Source organism: Tetrao urogallus, assembly GCF_951394365.1.
Source record: "Tetrao urogallus genome assembly, chromosome: 15".
Taxonomy (NCBI): Eukaryota; Metazoa; Chordata; class Aves; order Galliformes; family Phasianidae; genus Tetrao; species Tetrao urogallus.
Genome location: NC_136828.1, coordinates 10,785,730 through 10,809,950, shown reverse-complemented (window position 1 = coordinate 10,809,950; position 24,221 = coordinate 10,785,730). Strand labels below are relative to the sequence as shown.

Sequence of the window (24,221 nt, the reverse complement as noted above, 5' to 3'; positions counted from 1 at the left end):
GAGGAAGCATCTGCCTTCCTGACACTGCTCAATTTTAAAGGCAAGTCAGTACTCACCTCCTACAGAAGAACACTGGGGTCGCAAACTTTGGACCTCTCCAGCTCCACAACAGTTATATTAAAAACGTGCTAGGAATTACTGGAACGGAGCGCAGCCCCACCACCTGAACCACGAACCAGGATCCAGCCCTACGTGTCGGTTCATCTGGGAGAAAAATAAAGTTGGCCAGCCCCATCAAGGGAGATGCTTCAGGTTGGGAGGGACCTTAAAGATCATCCAGCTCCAACCGTGGGCTGGCTGCCCCCCACCAGGCTGCCTACAGCCCACCCGTGGCCTCGGGCAGCTCCAGGGATGGGCATCCACTGCGCTGGGAGCAGAGCCAGCGCCTCACCGCCCTCTGAGCGAAGGATTTCTTCCTAACATCCAACCTAAATTTTCCCTCTTCCAGTCTACAGCCATGTCCAGCAGGCTGCCATGCTGGACCAGAGCCATGGAGAAGGAAGCAATATGAAATCCCCTCCCTGGTCTCCAAGTGGCTCTGAAAGGAGCTTGCCACCTTACGCTGGCTGCCTTGCCAAGCCACACACCTCATGCCCATCACCGGGTGAGCTTATACACTCCCCCCACATGTGAGCAGAGGCAACAGTAATAGATCAGACTTCAACTGTTTGTCTTTTTCCCCCTTCTCTTTTTTTTTAAAGCATCTTTTGGGGAAGAGGAACTGCCTTCTTTTGCCAGCACACACTGCTTGTATCTGCATTTTAGTGCTGACCTTCATATTTCAGCTCTTTTAACTGTTTCAGAGAGGACAGCAATGAAAGCAAGCATTTGAAGAGATTGCTTTCTTCAAAACCATCACATTCCATAACAGCCAGACATCGTGCAGCCTGTGACACTTCCCCTTCCACGTGCACCCCATGACACACAAACATTTGCAGCAATGCCTCCAAGGGATGCCACAGCCCTGAGCCGACGCTCTGCCCAATGGAGTGAAAAAGCACAGCCCCATTAACCAGCAGCAGGACGGACAGGCAATTCCTTATGCTTACAGCAGCCCGTTATTTGCAGGTTAATTGCTGCACATCCAAAATAATGTTCTCGTTCTGATTTCATAGCAGCCATATTCTTTTATATGGAGCATGGAGAGCTGCTTGCTGCTGTAGGATGCCCTTGGTACTACCAAGGACAATTTCAATGCATCGAGCGTGACAGGCTCTTGCTGAATGTGAAAATAAAACATCACTTATGCTTCCTCAGCCTTTGACACCAACAGAAGGGGCTTCATACTGCAGCCCTGCCAACAAAGAGCACACGGATGCTGTGGTGCTTGAAGCGTTCCCAGCACAACACAGCCCTGGAAATCTCAGCTCTGCAAACCCTTTGCTGTGTGCAAGATGGTCACCTCAAGTGCATGTAGCAGAGGAGTGAGGAGGATACATGGTGAGCACACACGGGTGTGCTGCAGCCAAGGGAGGCTGTTTCCAATGCAAACCTGCACACACATGGAGTTCTGCTCTGCACTCCTGATACTATCATTTTACAGTGACAGTATTTCCTAACCCAGTTTCTATCTTGTTCCACATTCCTCTGCTCCATGTAGTAATTAGTAATGCCAGCGTTCTGGCTGGATTGCTACAGCTCCATTAATAATGCAGGAGTAGTAAGGGAGAGAGAAGAAGAAAAGAGGCTTGAAGGTTAAAAGCAATAAGAGAATGCATTCTGGGGGGCAGCAGAAGGGAGGGAGGAGGAAGAAGAGGAGTGACAGCCTCCTGAGATTATCAGCTGCATACCTCCAAATCTACCATTCCTTTCAGGTGGAAACACTGGGTGAGTCAGTCATGCCTAACTAGGAGATAACATGTGAAATGCCAAATGACACACCGAGGAGATTTCTACTAAAGGAGAAGAAACCTTGTGTTTCACCTTCCCTTTCCCCTGGCAGCTATGCTGCCTCACCACTTGCTGTCTGCATTTCTCCGTTACTCACCATTCCAAAGCCAGAGGCTCTGGGCAGCCACAGATGACACGCACTGACGTTTCACCTCTCTGAGGGCGTTCTGCAGACATCAGCCCATATCTGCCCACTCACTGCCAGACCTTTAGTGCCCACAGTCGCACTGCTCGCGGTGCACCTTCACTCTGTGGCTCTGCTGAAGCTTTTTATCTCATGTGCTCCGGACCTGAAATAGGTGCTGGATAGTGGTAGACAAGCCAGCATCCCCTCCTGCTTCTAAAGCCAGGGACTCTCTTGCAACACAGGGGGCAACTCCCCCAACAGCAATGGCTCCGTCCCCGTAAGGCACCAAATGAAGCTGTCTTCCACTGGCTCAGCTGGAAGCTGCTCCCCACCTACACACAGCACAGAAATACAAGAAAGCTCTGTATCTGGTATTGATTCCTCAGCTGTTCATGCTGAGTGGAAGCGGGCCGCAGAGGCTGCATTGCCTACTGCATGCCAGGCATCCTGCAGCTCATCTGGGGCTCGTTCTGCTCCAGCTCAGAACAGCAGCCTCTTCTGCAGGGCAGTGCAAGCTGCAGTTTTCTTGAGGATTTGCACACTAACTTAAAGGTCATTCAGCACGACTGACCAGCCATGCCATTTCTCCCCCAGTGTTTGGCATTTCCACTTCCCTTTGTGCCAGGCCTCTTGTTAGTATGTCTGAAACAAAACAACAGGTGCTGCTCCCATTAGCTGAGGCTGGAATCACATCGTTCTTCCCATGCATCCACGTATATCAGTTATTGCTTCTCATCAGTACAGCTCTCTCTTTCAGCTCAGAGAATTATCTGCCAGCCCTCCAGCTCAAAGGACTGCCCAGGAGGATGGAATGCCAGCAGGCTTATTGGGATGAGCTCATGAAAGAGGGGCAAAGAAGGAAAAGGCTGAAAAGATCAGCTTCAGAGCTGCATGGCTTTGTCAAAGAGCCCATTCAAGTATCACTTCCTCTGCAGGGAGGAAGTGAGAAGGGCTGGAGGTCCTTCGACACAGCCAGCTTCCCCTCCACGACAATGATATAAAAGGGACCAGTGTTTGAAAAAAGAGGAAAGCAGGCCAGCCCTGAGCATGCTGTGACCAAATTAGGAAACAAACTCAATTGACAGCCTCCAAAATGGACATCAGCTGCAGCAGCACTGAGCTAGCCCAGGAAGTCTGATGACTGTGTCATCTGCTGAAACCTGTTTATGTGCAAACAGAAAGGAGAAGCAAAACATTTCCTCATGCTGCATAGCTCAGGCTATGGCATCTGGGTGCTCTGGCCCCAAGGAAGAGGCAATCATTCAGCCACCCTGCCACGGAGCTATGCAAAACCTCTGCTGCTGACTCATGGCCCTCCAAAGATTACTCTGCCCTGGAAGCACTACAGTACAGGACAAGGTGTGTGCAGAAAGTCTTGTTTCTGTTGGATTGGTATTTTCTTTTTTTTGTTGTTGTTTTTAGTGGTTAGCTGAAGCAGATGAAGCTGAGGTTAGAGATCAGTGATTACTATGAGAGGAATGTGAGGGGGAGGAAAGAGAGACGAAAGATGCAGCATTTCGAGTAAGGTCAGAACAATGTTTTTAAATTGGCTTTGAGAACAGCCTTTTTCCATCCCCTCCAACCTCCATTTCACCACAGCAGCAAAATGCTGACCCCACTGCGATGCTCTGCAAACACAGGTAGCACCACGCAGGTTCTCACCCCAAACTCACCCCTGCTTTTGTAAGTGGCACTGGGGAGGGCACCTCCCCAGGAGATGGACTCGATGAGCTTTGTGAGCCCCTTCCAACTCCGGATATTCTATGCCCTGTCCTAAGCTGACCCCGCAGACCCAGGGCAGCTCAGCACCACTGCTACCTGCTGTGACACAAGAGGCCAGGTTACTTCATGCTTAAAAATCAAACCAACCGAGCAACCCGAGCGCTCTGCTCCGTACAGAGGTTTAGGGTTTCTCCCTGTTAGCGATCATCTTACACTACTCCCTCTCTTCTTGTTGTTCCGCTTCGTGCCGACCTCCCTTTCTCTTTCAAAGGAACCAGGGGACAAAGGCCAAGTTCACAGCTCTGGCAGCGGGTCCCTGGGCCCTGCTCTGCCCCCAGCACAGTCTGCAGGTGGGGGCAGCCATGGGGCAGCTTGACATCTGCCATATTCTCACCTAAACGAGGGGCAAACAGGGCTGTGGGAGAGGGGTGAGATGCTGCCAGGTGCCATTATACAGCCAAGCTGAAGTTCCTAACCTACACAAAGCCAAGTCCAGCCTGTTACCTCTAGCCCTTTCCTTGGAGAAGGAATAAGGCTGTGAAGGAGAACAGCAGTGCCTCTTACGGACCTGGACGAGGTACTCACTGGCCAGGAAACAGCAGCAGAATTGTCTTTTCCCTGAATGGATATTGCTATATAAGGCAGAAATGAAGCACAGGAGTAAGCTTTGTTGCTTGAAATTGCACTGACTTACGCAGTCTATTTTTAAGAGACCACTTTGAGTTCTTGCTTTCAGCAGCTCTTTTCTTTGTCTCCTTTAAGAAATAGATATCCATTTACACTGACCTCTTTCTCAGGTCCACTTTCAAGTAGGGTTTCGCCCTCTCCTCTGTCAGACCCATTTATCACATGAAGCATTTCCAGATATTGCTGCATAAACAGACCTGACCTTGTAAAAGCAGCAGCACCTGAGCTCCCATGGTGGAACCTTCCAGGTGAACTGCTGGCACAGCACCTGCAGCCCACTGGCACGCATCCCAAAGGATGGTAGCAGGGATACAGACAAGGCAAGGACTGTCTCGGGTTCAGGAGACAACTTGGGTGCTGTTTCTTTCCCTAGAGGCTCCCTTTAGGGCAGGGGACAGCTGCTAATGCAGCAAGCAGGCATGCACCATGATGTTGGAAAGCAGCAAGAGCCCTCTGCACACAGCTTCCCCTGCGGCCCCCTACAAGGGAAGGGCACGGCCCAGCACAAGGCTTGGGATGAGGAGATCTCCTGATTCTCAGCACTCCCCATGCAACTTTGACCCTGCACACCCCGATGGGACGAAACACGTGGTCGGGCACGCGCACGCTTCCTGAGCGGGACTGTACTTTTAAGGCTTTGCTGCATCAGGAGCAGCCTCCTGTTATCTACCTTCCTTTAGGACTTGGCAACGAGGTCTGACAGGGCGTTACCTGCCGCCTGCAATCACCTCAGCACCCTCAATCACCTTCGGCCTCGGTCTCTCCCTCTTGCCCATCCCTTTGGGAAGAGATACGGAGATGACGGGCGCTCCCACCGCAGCACTGCCTCCGATAGCATCGCCGCTCGCCCTGCAGGGCTCCTGCTGATGGCTTTCAATGTCCTTTTATGGAAGAAAAATGAATCGCCTGCCCAGCCACGAGTGCCTCCGAGCCGAGATGACAGACGGAAAGTTGCCATTTGTTGTGGTTTTGGCAGTGAGCGAGCAGAGCGCGTTCCCATGCGCGGCGCTCATTTAAAAAGGGCGCAGCAGAGGCACCGAGCTGGAGGAGAAAGCTGGGAGCTGCAGAGCTGTGGGTTTCCAGGCATGCGGAGCTGAGGGGGAGGATGGAAGAGTCCTGAAAAGAGCCCTGAGCTTTCTGCTGGATCACACAAGCTGGGGATGGGCTTCCAAGCAAAGGCACACGCAGGCGTGAGCGCTCCATTCCCAAATCCCGCCAGTAAAAGCAGCAGCAACACCATGCTTCCATTTCTCCCCCATCCCCACAAATTCTGCTGAACCACATTCACACAGACAGGGGAGGAGGGGAAGTTAAACACAGGAGATGAGCCCTAAGGTCACTGCCACCAGGAAGAAGTGACAGGAGTTTGCCATAAACAAATGCCATCGTCAGCTCTGCTCTGCACTAAAGCTGCAGGGCTAAGCCATCAGCAACAAGCAAATCCAACCAACCAGGCTTCAACCAGGCACTACAGACAGTACTGATCAAAATGGCTGAACGGAGAGTGAGACAGGACCAGGGGGCCTCTGAAATGTTTGCAGCACCGTCAGGAAGCAGAATGAGACAGCAGACTCCTAACAGCAGGGAAAACATGTTGCAAAGCAAGGAGAACCAAGTAATTCTCCACATGCAAATCCTACTCTGAGGCATTTGGGACAAGCTCAGTTGCCCCATAACACACCTGTAGCTGGATCCTAGGTGGCAGGGGTTGCCTTGTTTTGTGCCTCTGGATGAGGCACAGCTGCGTGCCTCGTTATTGCAACAGGTAGAGAGATCACAGAGCCTACAGCACACCCCATTAGCTGCTTTTGTAACCTTAGATCTGTTTTGCCATGATTTCTTATTTCAGCAAGAAATGCTGCTCTCACTGAAGTCACTGAGAACCATACAATGTGACTTATTAGCATGGGCTGTGGATGCAGCGTTAGCACCCTGCTAAGAAAAGCCATGTTCAGACACAGCTTGCTAGGCAGAGCTCCATACAAGCTTAAACCTGCCTCACTCCCAGCAGAAAATGAAGGTGAAGAGCAGCTGGATGCATCTGCTCCTAGCCAGCACCTTGCACTCAATCCTGAGAAACACCAGCAGCTTGAAAATAAGTCCTTAAAACATCACTCCTCTGTTCTGCAAATTAAAAGCGCACACAAAGACTGCTGTGCTCAGAGAGCCCAAGCCAGAGACACAGAGCTGATGGCAGGGATCCATCCCACATCTCCACTGACACCCACATCTCCAGCACAGCAGTTGGGACACCCAGCAGGCAAACTCATTCCCTAAGCACTGCCTCATTAGCAGGATGCAATGCAGAGCCCTGAGAACAGGAGAGGCAGCTGCCCCATCCCAGAGCAATGCAATTTAACACTCTGCAGCCATGTGTAATCGCCTCTTTGCATCCAGTCAGCAGACAACTCGGTTCAAATTAGCAAAAATCCTAAGGCACACAAAGGAGTTTTAAGGGAAAGTGCTGGAAATGCAAGTCCTTGTGATGCAGCTGTAGGTTTCAGCTTCGGGTTTTGAGCTCTCCAGCACCCAGAGGGCCAGCACTGCTTCATGCACACACAATTTCCATGGCAACAGCAGCTCTCACCTCTCCATCTAGGCTGGCTGAAAGCCCTGCAGTGCTTTGTGCTGAGACTGCAAAGAGGGGAGAGCCCTTCCCAGGCCACAGCACTGCACTGGGATGGCAGCGAGCAGCTGGGAACAAAAGCTTTGTCTTCCTGGACAATACAGGACGTTGGGAGGAGGGAGGCAGAGCAGAAGTGAAGGGTTTCCTTTCCTGGTGGGAAACAGAACTTTTCCCATTGTGCAGAAGTGCACGCTCACTTCCCAGCGCTTCGGAAGTCAGCAAGCAACTCGTGTCCTCCGTGGTTTTACCCAACTGCCAGCTTTGCTATGTCGGAATGCAGGGAGGAGAAACACGCATGGTTAGCAATGAGAAATTCAGGGTAAGATGGAGGCTGACCAAGCTGGCCAGCAAGCCTGCTGCTGCCGGGAACCTGCTCAGCGCACAAAGCCCTTCTGGGAACAGAGGGGCACTGAGCAAAACCTCAAAGCTCCAACAGGCCCTCGTGTCAGCTTGCTGAGTGACAGCTGCCTCCCTCCCTCCCACCCCAGCTCAGACAAACACACGGTAAGTTTTATTCTCGGGTAGCTGGGGCAACAGCTCTCCTTGACTAATTAAGCTTCTCCTGCAGCCTGCAGTTAGCAATATTAAGATTCAAGCCCTGGCCACCTCAGATAGAGCCCAACTTCCCCTGGCACAGCTGGAGCCTCAGTGGCCCCAGCAGATGGCATGGGCTCATCTGCATGCATCCATGGGCACCCACTGAGCTACAGACAGCGACCAGCAGCTCTGCCCATGGCTGAGGTTCTAACAGCTGATTTCTGGTTCCTGCAAGGTGCCAGCGGGTCAGACTACAGGAGATGTAGGTGTGATGCACAACCTCTGTATGCCTACAGATCTTCCTCTGTTAAGCCCAACCCACATTCAGCCAGGAGTGCTTCCAGCTGGTTTCCATCACTTATTTTACAGTGCATCCATATCTGGCCCAAATACCCCATGCAAGATGTAAAGGAAAGCCAGAGCACGAACACAAACTCTCCAAGCAAGATGAAGGATCCAGGTGATGGAGCACAGAAACACAACAGGACCACCACCTGGTCCCCCTCTCCCCACCCTGTAAAAGCCTGGATGTTTCCAGAGGCACCTTCTGACCTTTTGCTTTCTGTACCTCCCCTCGCTGTAGGTTCAGCTGTGCAAATGCAGCCCTTCCAACCAGAGAGGGACTTCTTCCAGGATCAGTCATCACCACCCCAGAGTCTGCCAGAGGCACTGCTAGTAAAGCCAATGCATCCTCTCCAACCTCTGCAGAGTTCCCATAGAGGAAAGGGATAATCTAGCCCTTTCCTCCCTGAAGGCAATGGTTTCCTGCGAGCAAGAGCATTAACTTAAATTCCTCATAATGGAAAGAGACAAGATAGCAGGGAATGAGAAGAATCACCAAAGTTGCTGCTATGAGACAACACCACATCCTGCTGTCCCTATTCTTCATCCTTGCCTTCAAATCCTAAAGTCGTTCAGACTTCTAAGAAGAGCTCTAAGCTACTCAGCAGATTTTCAGCTAATGAATCAACACAAGCTGTCCAGGAAACCAGGAATCCAGCCCACTGGAATGCTGCAACCCCAGGGCAGGGGGAGGGGAATGGACAAGCAGCATCATTCCCAGCATAGGAAGGAAATGAAACAGCAAACCAGAAGGAAAGGAACATTTCAGCACCGACCTCTTATCACAGTTTCTGTGCCACTCTACACATTTTGGGGGGGGGGGGGGGGGAAGCCTTCAAAAAAATTTTTTTTTTTTGCACATTTGGAACATTTGTGTTTCTCGAGGCTGAATTCCGCTCTGTGCTGCTGACACACACACATTTTGAAGACAGCTTGGGTTTTGCAAAAACAGATTTAAAACAAAACAAAACAAGGAAAGCTGAGTTGACCACGAATCGACAGTGCCACCTAGTGCCCTGCACAGCTCCTCCCTGCATTTCTTCCCAAACCGGAGATGGACACTAGCAAAACCAACCCGGATATCAGACACCTGAGATGGATTTGTGCAACACTAACGAGCATTCTTCCCCTCCTCAAGAAAGCAAACTTCACTGCTGGCAACTTCAGCCTCTACAGATGACAGAATTTGACTTTCTCTTGCTTTCCCAGCACAGGCCAACAGCCATACTGCTTACAAGAGCCCAACACTACAGCAGCTACAAGCCTAAGTCCAAAGCACGCACAAACTCTGCTGCAGGAGTATGCAGCTCTGAGAGCACAGCACGTGATTTAAGCGTAGTGGTTAACAGCACACATGCTGCCTTGTAGCTTTGTGACAAACACCAATAGTGCATTGGCCACCAGATGTGTGCAGGGCTCTGCTTATGTTGAGGAGACTGAGAAGCAGTTTTTACACTTCTATTTTTCCCTAGAACAGACAGTGCAGAAGCACAGCAGCCAGTTTTCCCCCATTGGACCCTATGATTCTTCTTTTATGCCTATTAGCAAGCTTTAGGAAGAGCACAATGATTTTCTGCCCTTTGAATTGACTTATTCAGACAAGTTTCTGACCATTCCAATCAAACCTGTATTTAAGTGACAGCATAAAAGAAAAAGGTAAGATGTTAAGGATAGTTTGTATAGGCTTGTTTCAGCTCATTCTCCAGGAGTTTCATTAGACAAAGGATTACAATTTGCCTTTCAAACACCTGGCTCCCTGCTCACTTAAAACATTTCTGTATACGCAAGACAGCATCCTAAGGTTTTGTAGAAGCTTTTGTAGCCAACATCTTTCAAGCCTGCCACATGAAAGGGATTCCGTTTTCTGTATCAACTGTACCCTGAATACATCTCTCCAGACACACAGAACATCAGCAGGAGCCAACAAATACCTTGACTGCTGCTCCATGCAGCCACAAGAGACCATCAGCTCAGCTGAGGCTGCAAAGCGCGAGCTGTGCTCAGCCCTGCACCAAGCACTCCAGAAGAGACCCAGTGGCAAATGTCACTCAGTTACCTTTCTGCAGCGGGGATTAGGGCAGCTGAACCTCTTCACATCGTTGTCCAGTAGAGCTGGGAAGTTACAGAAGGGACACCTGCAGCCCAAAATAAGAGGCTATTAATGCACGGTGCCAACAGTGGGTTTAGCCAAAAAGCTCTGTGGTGCTTAACAGTACTGCCAAGCAAATGCCTGCTGCAAGGATATGCTGACTGCTGTCCTTTTCCTCATATTTCTTCGATCACTTCCCTGTTTGCAATCAAAATGTCATATACTCAGCACTACTTTAGACTGTATGATATAGAGGATCAGCAAAGAGTTTGCAAGCGAGTCTTAAGGGAGACAGCTGTATTGAGCTTTAATCTGCTCCCAGCCAAAGGCAGGCCAACCTGAGTAAAAACAGCCTGGCAGGCAGGAGCCTGAAATAGCAATGCAGCTCTGTCCCATAGCTGACACACATTTAGGGGCTTGGGGAACTCTTTTTTTTTTTTTTAACACCAGTTCGATCAGTTTGCACCTCGCACTGGGCACTGACCTGACAAGCTCATCTGCACAGGCAGCAGCCACCTCCTCCTCGGCTTTCCGCTCGTAGTATTTACACAGGATGGTTTCTGGAAGCACCTTCTCCAGCTCGCTGGTGGGGAACGAACACGTGCAACTGCCTTCCATGCAGCTGAGCTCTGACTGCGGGTGGAAAAGAGCTCAGTCTCAGTATGATGCTAGTGTCAAACCAGTCAGTGCTTGGAACATCCCACGTAAACCAGAGCAGAGCCGTGCTTAGAGATAAACAGATAATCAGCAAGCGACTGCCAGAAAGCAAGCTTACTATGGCAAGAACGTGGCTGGTTCATCAAACGGATCAGAACTCAAAACATGTATTGGACACGAAGATGCTGGCTGATAGGTTGGGTCACAGTCCACAAGCACCAAATCCACCGTGACCTCAAGGCAGCCCATTATTTCTGCACGTGTTTGTGACCAACGTGTTACATTCCTGGCAATACGGTCATAGAAAATACAGCTATGCTCACATGTAACAGAGATCCCAGAGTACCAAAGTACCCTGCAGTCCAATTATTATATCCAGCACAGTGTACACTTCAGAGCAGGTAGTAATTCACATACAGCTCAGCTAGGCATCAGGATACTGCTAACTGCTCCCTTACCAACTCTGGATCAACTCTGGCAACTGTCCCAGGAACAGCAGCATTCGTGGCACTGTTGTTGGTAGCACCATTGAGGAAACAGCCCCCAAGTTAAGCTGGGGTCACAAGGAAGTGATGAAGGACAAGTATTTTTAGCTAGGAAGGGACTGGCCAAGTCAGAGATGACACCACATCATGCAGATACCACTGGTTCATTAAGTAGTGAATCAGAACCAGATGAGTTCAAGTTATTGTTACTAGGAATGCTGTAGAAAGTTCTCCTAACGATCCATTTCAATTTGTTCAGCACAAAGCACACAAGATGGAGGTCAACAAACTAAAACCTTACAACCCAAACCCCATTGGAAAGTTGCTAATGGTGAGGTTGACTCATTGGATTGGCATTTCAAGACAGTTCTGATCAAATACTTCTCAGGGAGCGTGGCTACATCTGGTTTAAGCTACAAAACTATGCAAACAGCAACGTGATCACCAAACAGCAATTTATCCATTTTCTCTTTGTCCAGTTGGGAAATTCTTACCTTCCCAGAGCCAAAGACTGCCTCCTGAGCATATTTGATTAGGCACTCCTTGCAGAACAAGTGACCATCTGCACACTGAGTTAGCTCTTCAAAAGCAAACTCCCCATAACAACAGCGGCACTCTATCATCTGACCATCCTGCAACACAACAGAAGTATTAGCAACAGCAAGAAATAAATAGGAATCAATAGCTATAGCAACATACCAACACAGTGCTGCAAATAAACACCCCGTGACATGAGTACGTACAACTGCAAGCTACAAACAGGGACAACATTAATTATGAGGAGGAGCCACAGTTACACACCATTCCACCAGATATCCTGCTCAGCGGTCAGAATCCACTAAGCAAAACCAGAAACTCAGTTTTAAGTAACTTAATACCCACACGTCCGGTTTGGCAGATTCCAAACAGCCGAAGAACACATGGTGTTTTAGTAATTCTGAGCTCACAGGCGTACAAGCATCTTGAGCTGGGGAAGCTGTGATTGCAGAGAAGCAACAGAGCACACGCCATTCGCATGGGGAAAAGCAAGCTTCAAATCTGCTGCCCTCTAAAGGAACAGCCACCCAGCTGCCTGCAGTTACCCTGCCTCGGCCTCCTCACCACAGCTGTGAGCGTGTGCCCACTTATTGAAACCTCCAGTACCTTCTGTGAAGTCTGAAGAGAAGCGGCAATTGCGAAAGAAAAAGCAATCCAAAGCAACTGAACCTATCTCAAACTTTTCTCCATCCAAAAGGAGAAGCCCCATTTTCAGGTTTTTAAAGAGCCCATGCTGCAAAGGAGAAAGGCCTTCCTGCTGGCAGAGCTCCAAGAACAACAGCAAATCTGCTTCGAAGCCTCAAACAGCCTGACATCAGTAGCAAGAGCGAGCCTGGTACGATTCCATTGCAGTGTTTGTTCTGGCCAGTAAAGATACAAGCAGTAGCTGACTGAATTACTGCAGATCATTATGTGCATCAATACTGTCTTGCTGGACTCAGCTTGTCTACCTCATCCAAAAGCCAGCCAACACACACTGTGCAGGTTTTGCCAGCTCAGCAAAAGCAGCACAGTGCAAATGCAGTAGTTCTCCCCTCCAGAAGCCAGGAAATTCTGAAGTGCTATGTGCAGAACAGCACCTATGTGTGAGCTGACCTCAAGGGATCACGTTAGATATACTGACCTTCTGATACTGTTCCTCATTCATCTGCAGAGCAAGGAGAAAGTCTGCATGCTGTAACAGAGACGTGCATCTTTATTTACAGAATAGATAAAGCAGTTTTCCAGCCTCTACACCCATTTACATTATCTCAAGATTTACAGCCCACCACAAAAGGCACACTGTCTGCTCACAACATCACTCAGCCCATCCCTCCAGTCCATTAAGATATTTATGATTCAGCTAAAACAGACAGGGGGAAGGCAAAGGCAGCAAGAACAAAGAACCAAATTCTACATTATGAAGGGCTGCCCCTTCATGTCCCTATGGGCAGAGATCAACTCGATGGGCCTCTCCAGCAGAAGCCCCAAGGAACATTATCATTGCTTTTAAAAGGAGGCACAAACCATCTGCTTAGGAGAAGCTGATCTTTAAGAAGCTACTTCAGAAAGGACCGTATGTGCAGAAAGGTGAATTCTCTCTGGAAGACAACACAGCAGCAGGTGTTGCAGGGTTCTGCTTTGAAAGACACAGACCTCAGCAAGGGAGGAGATGTTCTGGAGCCTGGAGTGCCAAGCTCTGCAAGGCAGTGAACGAGCAGACTGCCTCGGGCCTGGCAGCAGAGAGGTCAGTGTAGTGAGTTACTCAAAGTTCTGTTCAGTGTTTGAGTTTCAGTAAGAGGCAGATTTCCACATTCAGGGCAAAGAGCTCTGCAGCCATCTGCACCACCAAGCCAAAGCAGTTCCTACCACTCACCTCTGCCATCTCTTTAACTTTTTGCTCATAGAATTCCTGCTCCAGTAGCACTGGTGGCAGAAGTGAGAGCCTGTCATAGGACCTCCAGTGCCGCCTCTTATTCTCCAGAAAGAACATCCGCTTCTCAATCTTCACATCACCTAAACCAGAGTTACAGACACCATGAAGCAGGACAGAGCAGCAAGAACAAAGCTCAAATCCTTCCTCCTCTACACACCTCCAGCTACACAACTTCAAAACCTCACTGTACCGAGCAGATGTGCTAACGAAGAACATTCCAAAACAGGTAGCAGACAGTGACAGAAACACTGCTGTTTTGGGAACATATCCCCTTTCAAGGACGGTGCTTTCTAGTGTAAGCCAGTTCTGCTTACCATAGTCATGCAGAGGGCACAATACACACTGCTTGTTATTTACCTTGCTCAAATTTGAAATCTATATATGAATACTGATTCATTTCTTTTCTCCTTTTTCGTTTCCCACTGGTTTCCGGAGACAGCTCCTGCCATTTTTTGATGGCATCTGAAAAGGCCTGAAAACAAAACAAAAAACAACATGCAGATTTAAGTCCCTTCTGTTCTCCAGGAGAAAGCAGCAGCACACAGCTCAAATCAAAGCACCGTACAAACAGTGCACAGGACTGAACTAAAACAGGAAAGCCAGGCAACACAGAGGCACGCACATCTCTTCCCTTTGTCCACTTTGCTGCTTTATGTACTCATAAAGCAATCGTTCCATTACAACAACGTAGCCACCAGGCAGAGCTGAATGGAAGCTTGCACTGCCTCAGCTATTAACACTAATACAGCTGCTGTCCACATTGACGCAGAGCTGATCTTTTTTTCTTTAAATTGAATTCCTCTTCTGAAGGTCTACAGTTAGAACCTGGTTTTGTTCAATTCAAGCACTCAGCGCTCAATCAAATGAAGAGGAACAGTGCTTTTAGCTGCAGTCAAGTACTGAAAGGGCAGAGAGAGAAGCTCAAGCAAGAGAAGCGTATCAAAAACACATCCAGTCACAAGCTTGCAACTGTATTCACATTTAGCCTGGTGATACTCCGGAACAAATTTCTTTGCAGTTCCATTACTGTGAAAACTTCTTCAAAGAATTTAATGATTCATTTCATAAGTCATAATTGTAAGAAATAGGGCAGTGAGGCTTGGCCTTCTCTTCAGTTACATGCTGTCACTTACAAACTAGTAACAGCAGTTGAGTTAAATGTTTTAAGACTTGGCTAAATGTCTTGGTTTTATTGGCAATTACACCCCACTTCCGCAAAGTACAGGAGTACCTTTGAGTTTAATGCATCACTTATCATAAACTAGCCACCGTTTCATCAATTATTCTGTCACAGAAGAGTAAAAGCTTCCTGCAGCATTCTATCTGGCTGATGAGTTTTGCAAGAGTCTACCAAGCAAAGACTTCTTGAAAGGAAAGGAGGATGATTAAAACAAAAAACCCACAGAGAAACCCCACGTAACCACACATCCAGAGGAGCAAGTGGCACAGTAAGGCTGAAAGACATCACACTGCTCCCCACAGGCAGCACAGGTAAACCTGGGAAAGACAACAGACTTGAACAGGAGAACCTTTCGTGTGATTGCATAGTGTCCCTTGAGTTCATGTAGTGCCCACTTAATGTCCTGGCTGCTCAGCATCTTGAAGTCTGCCATGAGAAGGTCAGCTGCCTGAATAAAGCACCGCTGATCGAGCGGGGCAAGCTTGGAGAAGTCAAAGTAGTCCACTTTAGGCACCTGAGGAGGAAATGCAAAAGATGAGAGAGGATATAAAAAGACTTGCTACACATACACACACATCTCAAGTACTCTCGCAGGATAGCAGCCTTCTGCAGGACCTCCCCAAACTGTGGCACCCTGTTCTGAGCACACATCTAAGCAGCAGCTGGGAGGACAACGTGGACGTGAAGGTGCATGCTGTGCTCCTGGCAGGACACAAGACAAGCAGCTTAAAGCTACTGTGTGCATCAAGTAGGGAGACTTGCACTTAAGAGGCTGAAAAGCAATGTGTCAAGGTCACACAAAACAGTCCTCAGGCCAAAGCACTTCATGTGACAGAATGACCAAGAATTCCTACAATAGATGTCACAGCGGGTGGCTGACAGGCAGGCAAGCCCAAGGGGCCTGCTGAGGGCACAAAGCAGACAAGAGGCAGCTGTGCAACAGCAAAACAAGAGTCTTGAAGTCATCTTGCAAGCAACTATTGCTATTAACCACCACCTGAATTGCACCTAGAGGCCTCCTAACAAAGCATGGCTCAACAAGGAGCTCTGCAAGTAAACACAGAACCACATTGCCCCACGCTCATTTCATGTTGGACACGCTGGAGGTGTGCTGTAGATGAGGGTATTCTCACTTGCCTTTGTCTCATCTTGGCTGGCAAGCAGGCTGCTGGTGGGATTTAAAACCATCCTGCCTTCCTTCTTTGGGTAATCTGGGTTTTCCAGAAGGAAGTTACAAAGTCTGGAAAAAAAACTATAGTTAGTTCAGGTTTGGGGAGCTCAGGCTCATTCCTCACTGGTACAATGGTTAGCATCCTCTAACAGAGGATGGGCAGGCAAGCCACAGCCTGCCCTGTGAAACCAAGAGAGGCCTGAGGCTGGAACAGATTGAAAATAAATGACTGAGAATTAAGCAAAGAATTATCAGTTGCATGAGTGCAGAAGGGAAAGCAAACAGAATGTCTTTCAGCAATTCCATGTGCCTACACAGAGCTCATACAGGTCAGCTACTCATCAACATAAAGCTCCACGCAGGGGGAAAATCAGGCTTGCCTCCCACCCACAGGCACACATGTGAGCAACACCTCCTTGGGCTACGTGACTCCATCCTGCACCACTGCAAGTGGAGGAGTGCTCATGTTCTGCTGGGAGGAAACACTGTGAGGACTGCACAAAAAGGAACAACTGCAGCACAGCAGCATTAACTGAGACAGCTGACATGCACCACGCCACACACAGCTATGGAAAAACAAGCACACAAATCCCTGTAAGAACTGCAATAGGCTGAGGTCTTCCTGGTCAGAAGATTACTGAATCAAATTTTAATTAAAGCCTCCGGTCTTTAACTACTTTCCCATAAGGGCAAAGGCAGAAACATGCTTAAAATTGCTTGCATCAGATACGTACTGCAAACACAGCTCTCATTGTCACGGAGCCTGAAATCACAGTGGCACTGTCCAAGTGACACTGCAAACTGCTATAAGTGGGAGCAGCATTCAGAAAATGATCACTAAAAATAGCTGGCAAATGACATCCCAGACAAACTGCTGCGTGCCTGAGGTCCTGCTGCAAACAATTGTAACTCTGTCAGGCAAATTTAGCTGAACTGAGCATTTCAGCTCCGGAAACCCTCCAGCAAGTGGTTTCGGAATACCCCACTGCTGAGATCCACACCCACTGCAGACAGCCCTGCCAAGGGGCTCCCAGCCTCTCCTGCTTGTCCTCAGCCCCTCTTGGCTGGGCCAAGGAACTCACCCTGGTCCTCAGTTTCCCCCGCTGCAGAACAACATCATTCTGGAAAGAGCTATGAGGAGCAATTAACATTCATAAAACTGTTTGAGTAAGAAGGTGCTAGTTTGCAGCAAAGACAAAACTGCTGCTAATTTACATTCCCAATGTCAGAAATAGTCCCTAATTAAGAAATCTGAACCGGCATCCAGAATTAACCCGCCATCAAGGCACCATTTCTTCAGCCCTGTGTTCACATTCAAAGCAGAGGCATTGCTTTCTGTTCAACCAGGTATTGACATCTTGAGCCAGGAGCCCCTGGCCAAGCTGAAGGCTTCTGCACACAAAAGCTGAATGGACGATACCCAGCTGGGAGCAGCTCTCACATCTTCCACATGAGCTGGAAGTTTGAAGACCATCCTATTGGAAAACAACAAAACATCCTGACGCTGAAGAAGTTTAATAGCTTCCATCTCCCTGCTTTTGTAAAAGATAACTGTTCTAATCCAGTGAAACAAACCACAAGGAGCTCAAACGCGAGGGCCTCAGCTGCAGCACGGTGCATTTGAGCTCTGCTGCCTTTTGGTGCTTTGAAAATCTCAAGATGTTAACCCTCAGCATCCAACAATGAGTTAAGTGGGTCCCAGCACACACACACACACACACACATTTGTGGCACTGCTCTGTAATATCTGCACCCCAGGACACAGAGCCAGCTAAAAGCCTCATCTCTGGCCAAACCCAGCCACCCCCAGTTATTATATACCTCGAGCCTGATTCAGCTTGACACGCCGTGGAGATCAAAGAGCCCCTGCCAGCAAGGCTGCCCAATGCCACGACCCATTTGTTCCGATACAAAAGACACGGTGACAATTCAAAAGACAGTTTGGTTAAAGAAATAAAAATATGGGGAAGAAATCTTTATCATCCAGTAAGTCCGCCACGCGCCGCTGAGCAGACACTGTGGGCAGCCTGCAGGGCAGGCCTGTAAGCACCTTTTCATCTCCCTGGTTCTGCAGCACACAATAGCAGAGAAGACATTCCGGGAGCAAAAAGGGAAGGAACGCATTAAGACTTACAGAAGCCGGGATTTAATTCCACCAGGCTTCACTAAATCCCTGCAGGATACAAGAACGGGTTTTGCACACAATCCCCGAGAGGGTCCTGCAGCCACACACCTAACTTCAACAGCCCAGGGATGAGTGCTGTGTGCCTCCTGCACTTCCAGCACAGCCACCCACTGCCAAGTGCCCAGCACAGGCACCTGAGAGCTTCTTGTGCTCAGCACGTCTCTGCTGCAGGGAAAGCACTTCCACAAAAGGAGAAGAGCTGCAACCTGATCATTTCCTAACCAAGCAGCGTTTCTCCCAAGGCATGATTTCATAACACAGGTAAAGGGATAAGAAATCTAAGCATGATTCCATTAACTGGGCTTAGCTCCTTGCCACTCATTTTACATCCAGTAAGCCTCACATACTTGAATACTGCTAACTATGGTTCCGATGCTAAAGGCATCAGATCCACACAAGATAGAGTGAATCCTATGGCAACCAACACCTGTTCTTCATTTTGGTCATGTAATAACTACACTGAAAGTGTTTCAGTGACAGTTACAGAGAGAAGAGTGGGGCCACCCAACGTCAGCCATCATTTACCCCACAGTGCCCTTCCCCTGAGCTTCTGGTGCCAACACACACCATCTCTCACTCTTCAGCTGCAAAGCTTTACTCACCAGGGTGGGGAGATGTTGTAACTTATCAACAAGGTAAAGGACTTGTTTTAGTCTTTTGATTCTAGCGTGACTCTCAGAGATACCAAAAACATTTCTTAACAAGGAGCCTGGAGTTGCTGGTACAAGCAGCAAACCTCGGGGTGATTTCTCATTGCTTTTACTTCCCTCCTTGGCTCGTATTTCTGCTCAATTTGACCAAAATCTGTCGATCAGCAGACACCTGGAATAAATCCTACTAGTCCTCAAATGTGTTTATCTGCAAAAGGTGGTTTGAGAGGAACTCAAATGATACCAACTGCTACTCAAGGGGATAAAAACCAACATCATGGCATCAAATGAAGAAGTCCAGACCAGTGTCAGTTTTTATCTGGAAGAAGGCAGGAAGAGGCAGGAAATTAAGTAGGAAATTGATTCATACAATTCAAAATTCACCAACTCACCTCTGAGCTATGTTCTACAGAAGCCAACCCCTATTTCTGACACTCACCTCTAACAAGTCTGGTAACAGGAACAGATGATATGTCATAGCTTTAAATCTTCAAATAACTAGTTAACAGAACATGCAAATTATCTTAAAAAGCAAAGCTGCAGCATGATGCCAGAATCATACAGGCTTTAAGAATAGCTCTATTACACACTTAAAAAAGAAATCCATGCTTTTTGGCACTACCAGCATAGTGCTGACTCCCAGCCTGGATGCACTCAACAGCATTATTAGCAGGAAGGAAATGGAAGTGTGACTGCAGCCAAGCTGCTTTATGGTACACCCCAGCTCTCTGATCCATACTTACACGTTTAAGTCATAGCAGTCCTTGATGCTGATTAGCTCTTCAATATATTCCTTCCTCACATCTGGAAATCTCGCTTCCTACAGTAGGAAAAGCTAAGGGTTATACAGGTATTGGAGGAGCTGCATAGCACAATCTTGCAACAGCACCAGAGACAGAGATAAATGCATGGGTAGTTATCTAGCATGCTCCCGAAATGAGGGCTAAAATGGGATCCAAGAGACTGATTATATTCATACAGCCTGGATACTGCAAGCTGCTGACTCTCCGGGCTCCACAGGAGAACTAATAGCTCTTTTTTATGAGAGCACAGGTAGTGGTGTGAGTGGCTGCGAGTGCCTGGCCTTATGAGTGTGCAGGGTGGATGGAAAGAGGAGAGGCACACGGGTACAAACTATAACATGAGCAAAGTTAATACATACCCCCCAGATGGAAGATAAAGGGTTCTGACCTTGTGTGCTGGAACACATTCCAAAGCAAGAGGGAAATGAAACCATACACAGACTCTCGACGAGAGCAGAGCAGACAACAAACCTTTACTGGCATCAGCCATGTAGCCAAGAGCCCTTTAGTGCTCTCTCATTGGGTTTCCACATGGTATTGCAATTGGTTGCACCAGAGGGTACTTGGCTTTGCAAAACTGAACTGGTCAGGGTTGTGAAGCAACCTGATCAATGTAACTGTAACAAGTATGTATTCATCCTTCTCTTAGAGCAGGTCAGCAGTCACCAAGGTCTTACTCTGGAAAGTGAGTGCTGATAGCGTGCTGCTTGGAGAGTAACAGTATTTTCTCAGTCTTGGTTTCCCCAAATGAAATTAACATACAGTAAGATGCAACAGAGTCGTAAAAGATTAGAAATAAAAAACATTTAAAAAAATAATCCATAAAGTATCAAAAGAGAGCCTTTCTGCCTAGCAGGCAGTGAGATGAATGTATGCCAGAGGAGAGGGGAACCACCAGACGCGAAGCACCACCAAGCACTGTTTCCTGCTGTTTTTGTAATGCTCACCGTGCTGCCCAAGCTAAACATACCACAGGGATGGAGAATGGCCCTGTGTCACTTTGCCTCACTGCACCCCAACGCACTCCATGCAGTTCTGCTCCATTTTCCTGGCCAACCAACAGCCCACCCCAAAGCAAACACCATCGGGATTCACATCCATTCATCACTGCTGCTGCAGCAATGGGGTTAATCTCTTAAAACCAAAGTTTTCCAAGACTGCTGCTCACTGCACGCTCACGTTGTGTGTCGCTGAGCCTCAGCCAGAGCGAGGAGGACCTGCAGCTGAAGTAAGCAGGAGTCGTGCTTTGAGCACACGCAACGCCGCACGCCTTGACAAAACCATCTGAAAGCAACACGAATGCAAAATGGGACTTACTGTCTCTCTGATGAGCAGGGCAGTGAAGTCCTGGTCCTCCTGCCCCGCAGCCCCTTGTTCTGGCACACTGCTGGACCCGAGTTCATGCGAGCCCTGTGCTGGGAAGGCGGGGCCGGGCCGCTCGTTGTCTGTCGCCTGCTGGCCCCTGGTCTCCTCTGGTGGATGTGCCGGCTGTGGTGAAGCAGGACCCGGAATGCCATCCTGCTGCGGCTCCGGTCTGGGAAAGGCCGGCCCTGGAGCCTCCTCTCCATAGGCCCTCAGAGATGCTGAGCCTGCCTCGGGCTGCCCCTGCTGTGGAGCACAGCCATTGAGCACAGCGCGTGGCTCCGTGTCCAGAGGCTGCAGGCAGGGGGGACCCGGCGGGCTGCTGTCCTGGATCTCCTGCTCTGTGGTGGTTGCAGCAGCTGTTCCATCGACGCTCTGCGAGAGCTCTGCCTTTAAGTCCTCCCCTTGCCAGCCCTGGGCTTCCACCTTTTCCCCTTGCGGTGGTGGAAAGTCTGCTTTCCCCAGACTAACAAATTCCCTGTTAACAAGCTGCGGACTCGTTATTACTGCTGGAAACAAACTCAGGCCAGGCTCAGGGTCGCTCGTAAGTTCAGACCTGGGGCCATTCAGCTCAGGTGGCCCCGGCTGCTGCAAGGCAAAGTTCACGCTCTCCTCCTTGCTTGGTCCAGCACTGCTCAGCGCCGCGTGGTCTTTCTGGCACAGCAGAGCTGAGATCTCATCCTGCACACACACGCTCCCCAAAGGCCCTACAGTGCTTTTAGATCCTCCTTCTCCCCCAGTGTTTGCACCCTGCCACCGAGCAGCAGGTCTGATGACGTTGGGACGCACGAGCTGCTGATGCTTGGAGGTCTAAAAAGAAGACAGAGGAGAATAAGTAGAAGTTCTTCTCTACTCATCGGAATCCTTGTTCCAAATGATCTTTTGCATCTCTCCAGATTTCTGACAGGAAACTGATGAAAAGCCAGTTCAGCAGCGAGTGTAATAAAGCATAAAACTACCACCCAGATATCTTTGTTTCACTGCACTCTATGGTCTGCCCCCAGGTGCTAGGAGCACACTAGTTATAAGAGAACACTCAGCAGAACTGGAGATACACGGGGCTCTCAGCACTGGAATAATTCCCAGAGCTCACTCCAATCCCCACTTCATTCCCAGATGGTCTGAGAAGTAAAAGCAAACTGATGGCGTTTGCACCTCAGCAAATCGTTTGTACAGGCAGCAGGAACCGAAGCTCAAAACGTTCATCTCTGGCCTCGCTCCTGCCTCTGGCAAGCTAAGACTGCTGAATACAAGTAGAGTTTGAAGATTTGTTTGAAGATTCTTTGCCACTGTTTTCAAGTAAGAAACAGAAAAGTGTCTTTGCAACCCACTTCCTCAATGCCTCTGGTTACCCTAACAGAAAAGTGGGATGTGCTCTGAACTGCACAGCTGAAGGACACAAGGTTAAGCCAGGTGCAGGTTTTGAACACATGCATTCTAAGGCACAAATTCGCTTCTCCACCTACCTGCCTGGATTAAGAAGGCTCTAGTTTCCAAAAGTTAAGTAGAACTTCAAGTACTATGCTGCTAACAATCTAGTTCTCCTCTCTTGTGCCCAAAACATGATTAAAAACTCAAACCCAGCAAAATGTTCTCATATCAACACTCATTTCAGAGATCCCAATGAAGCCACTTCAGCTAGGCAGGACTCCCACAGGACTACATTAGGTATCTGTACGTGAGTTGGTTATAAAGGCTATGAATCAAGCAGCAACACATACAAAAATGACAAATTACCTCTGCCAAGATGACCACATCTTCATCATCATCATCCTCACGCTGCTGCTCTGCTGGTGTTTCCTGCAAAGGTAATTCTTCATCCGAGGAATCTGATATTGTGATAAGACCTTCATCCCTGCGGTTCACTCGGTCTGTAGCAAGGTAAGTCATGTTAGCTGCTTGCAAATTACCAAGACATCTGCAAAAGCAATCCTCACATTTGCTTTGCAGCAACAAGAAAAAAGCACTTTGAGGTCACAGCCACTCCTATGATCCTCAGAGCAAAGCCTTGCAAAAAAACTATAGGTCAAGAGATCACACTGCCATATGCCTGAAACGCTTCTATGCAGAGATTCTTCCATCCCAAGCATTAGCATGAGTCAAGCTGCTGCAAAAATTGTCCCCAGTAATTCATGTACAGAGTAATTTTTAGAGAGATACCCTGAACTCTCAGTATCTCGGGCACCACATGTTTTCTTTTATTAATGTGCAGTACATTCTAGAGGACAGATAACGTTCTGTGTGCAATGTGACATCTTCTCAAAGAGTGACTGTGTGGGAGCACCGTATGAGAGCCTGAGACAGGGCTCCTGCCTGAGAGTGCAGATGATATCCTGCTATTAGATGACAGTCCTCAAGGTTTGTCACAAGTGTAAAGGTGCTACTGAGCAAAGCTGCTGGAACCAGGGAGGGAAGCACCAGCCAGAAGCAAAGGGTTTCTGCAGTGCCTGAGCAGCACACACCCACGCTTTCCCTATGACTTGACACAACGCTTTGGTTTACACTTCTGTAACTCTGCAGGAAATCAATACAGAACCTCCTCACCTTTCAGCCATATCGAGAAAGAGCCGTTCTGAACTGCACTCAAAGTGCTGATCTGAAAGCTCACCTCTTTCCTATCAGATTGCGAAAGGGTGGAACACCACGAGCCCCTCAGATCTGCTGGAGCTCCTCTGCAGAGCCAAGCAGTCAGCACTCTGCCTTAAGGCAGAGCAACACCAGAGAGGCAAGAGCCAAACATGTTGCATGCCAGCATAAATTGAGAGGCTTTGCAACTCTCTACAGAAAATTAAATAAAACTGCAGGGTGTGTCAAGAGGAGACAAATCACTAGCAGTTCTCTATTAACAACACCCCTGCACATTTAATACCTATTATTCCTGCTGCTGGTAAGCAGGGCTGTACAACTGTGACTCCAGGAAGTACCAATGCTCACCTTTCCCTCTGTGGCTATGGAAGCTGCTTAGGTGAACTGCTTCTTCATTCCCAGCTCTCTCTGCCATTTTCAACAGCTGTTCTTAGAAGCATCAAGGCCCACGCATGGCACTCAGGCAAGTGTGAGGAACTAGAAGACAAAAACAGAGGAGAGTAAAGCGTGTTTCAGTTTCAGTTCTGACTTTCAGTACAGCACGGCTGCAGAGCACAACCAGACCCACAGGGGAGGAGAGCATGGAGGTGCTCAGAGCTGTGCAGCTGCGGGAGGGCGATGCAGCTCTGCCCAGCCAACACTCAGACCCTCAAAGACTGTTTTCTGTTTC

General features: G+C 48.7%; 1 protein-coding gene across 1 annotated transcript in view; it reads right to left on the bottom strand.

Annotated features, from left to right (window-relative positions):
* The window catches only part of RNF216 (ring finger protein 216), a gene marked incomplete at both ends in the record, with an annotated part of 52,553 nt that extends 28,587 nt beyond the window's left edge, over positions 1-23,966 (bottom strand). Inside the window, 12 exons of the mRNA XM_079542812.1 lie at positions 9,988-10,066; positions 10,505-10,653; positions 11,657-11,794; positions 12,823-12,873; positions 13,555-13,694; positions 13,972-14,086; positions 15,144-15,308; positions 15,932-16,034; positions 19,544-19,620; positions 20,921-21,775; positions 22,703-22,836; positions 23,900-23,966. Of these exons, the coding sequence (XP_079398938.1) occupies positions 9,988-10,066; positions 10,505-10,653; positions 11,657-11,794; positions 12,823-12,873; positions 13,555-13,694; positions 13,972-14,086; positions 15,144-15,308; positions 15,932-16,034; positions 19,544-19,620; positions 20,921-21,775; positions 22,703-22,836; positions 23,900-23,966 (2,073 nt within the window). The remainder of the gene's footprint in view (positions 1-9,987; positions 10,067-10,504; positions 10,654-11,656; positions 11,795-12,822; positions 12,874-13,554; positions 13,695-13,971; positions 14,087-15,143; positions 15,309-15,931; positions 16,035-19,543; positions 19,621-20,920; positions 21,776-22,702; positions 22,837-23,899) is intronic.
* Positions 23,967-24,221: the final 255 nt, after the last annotated feature.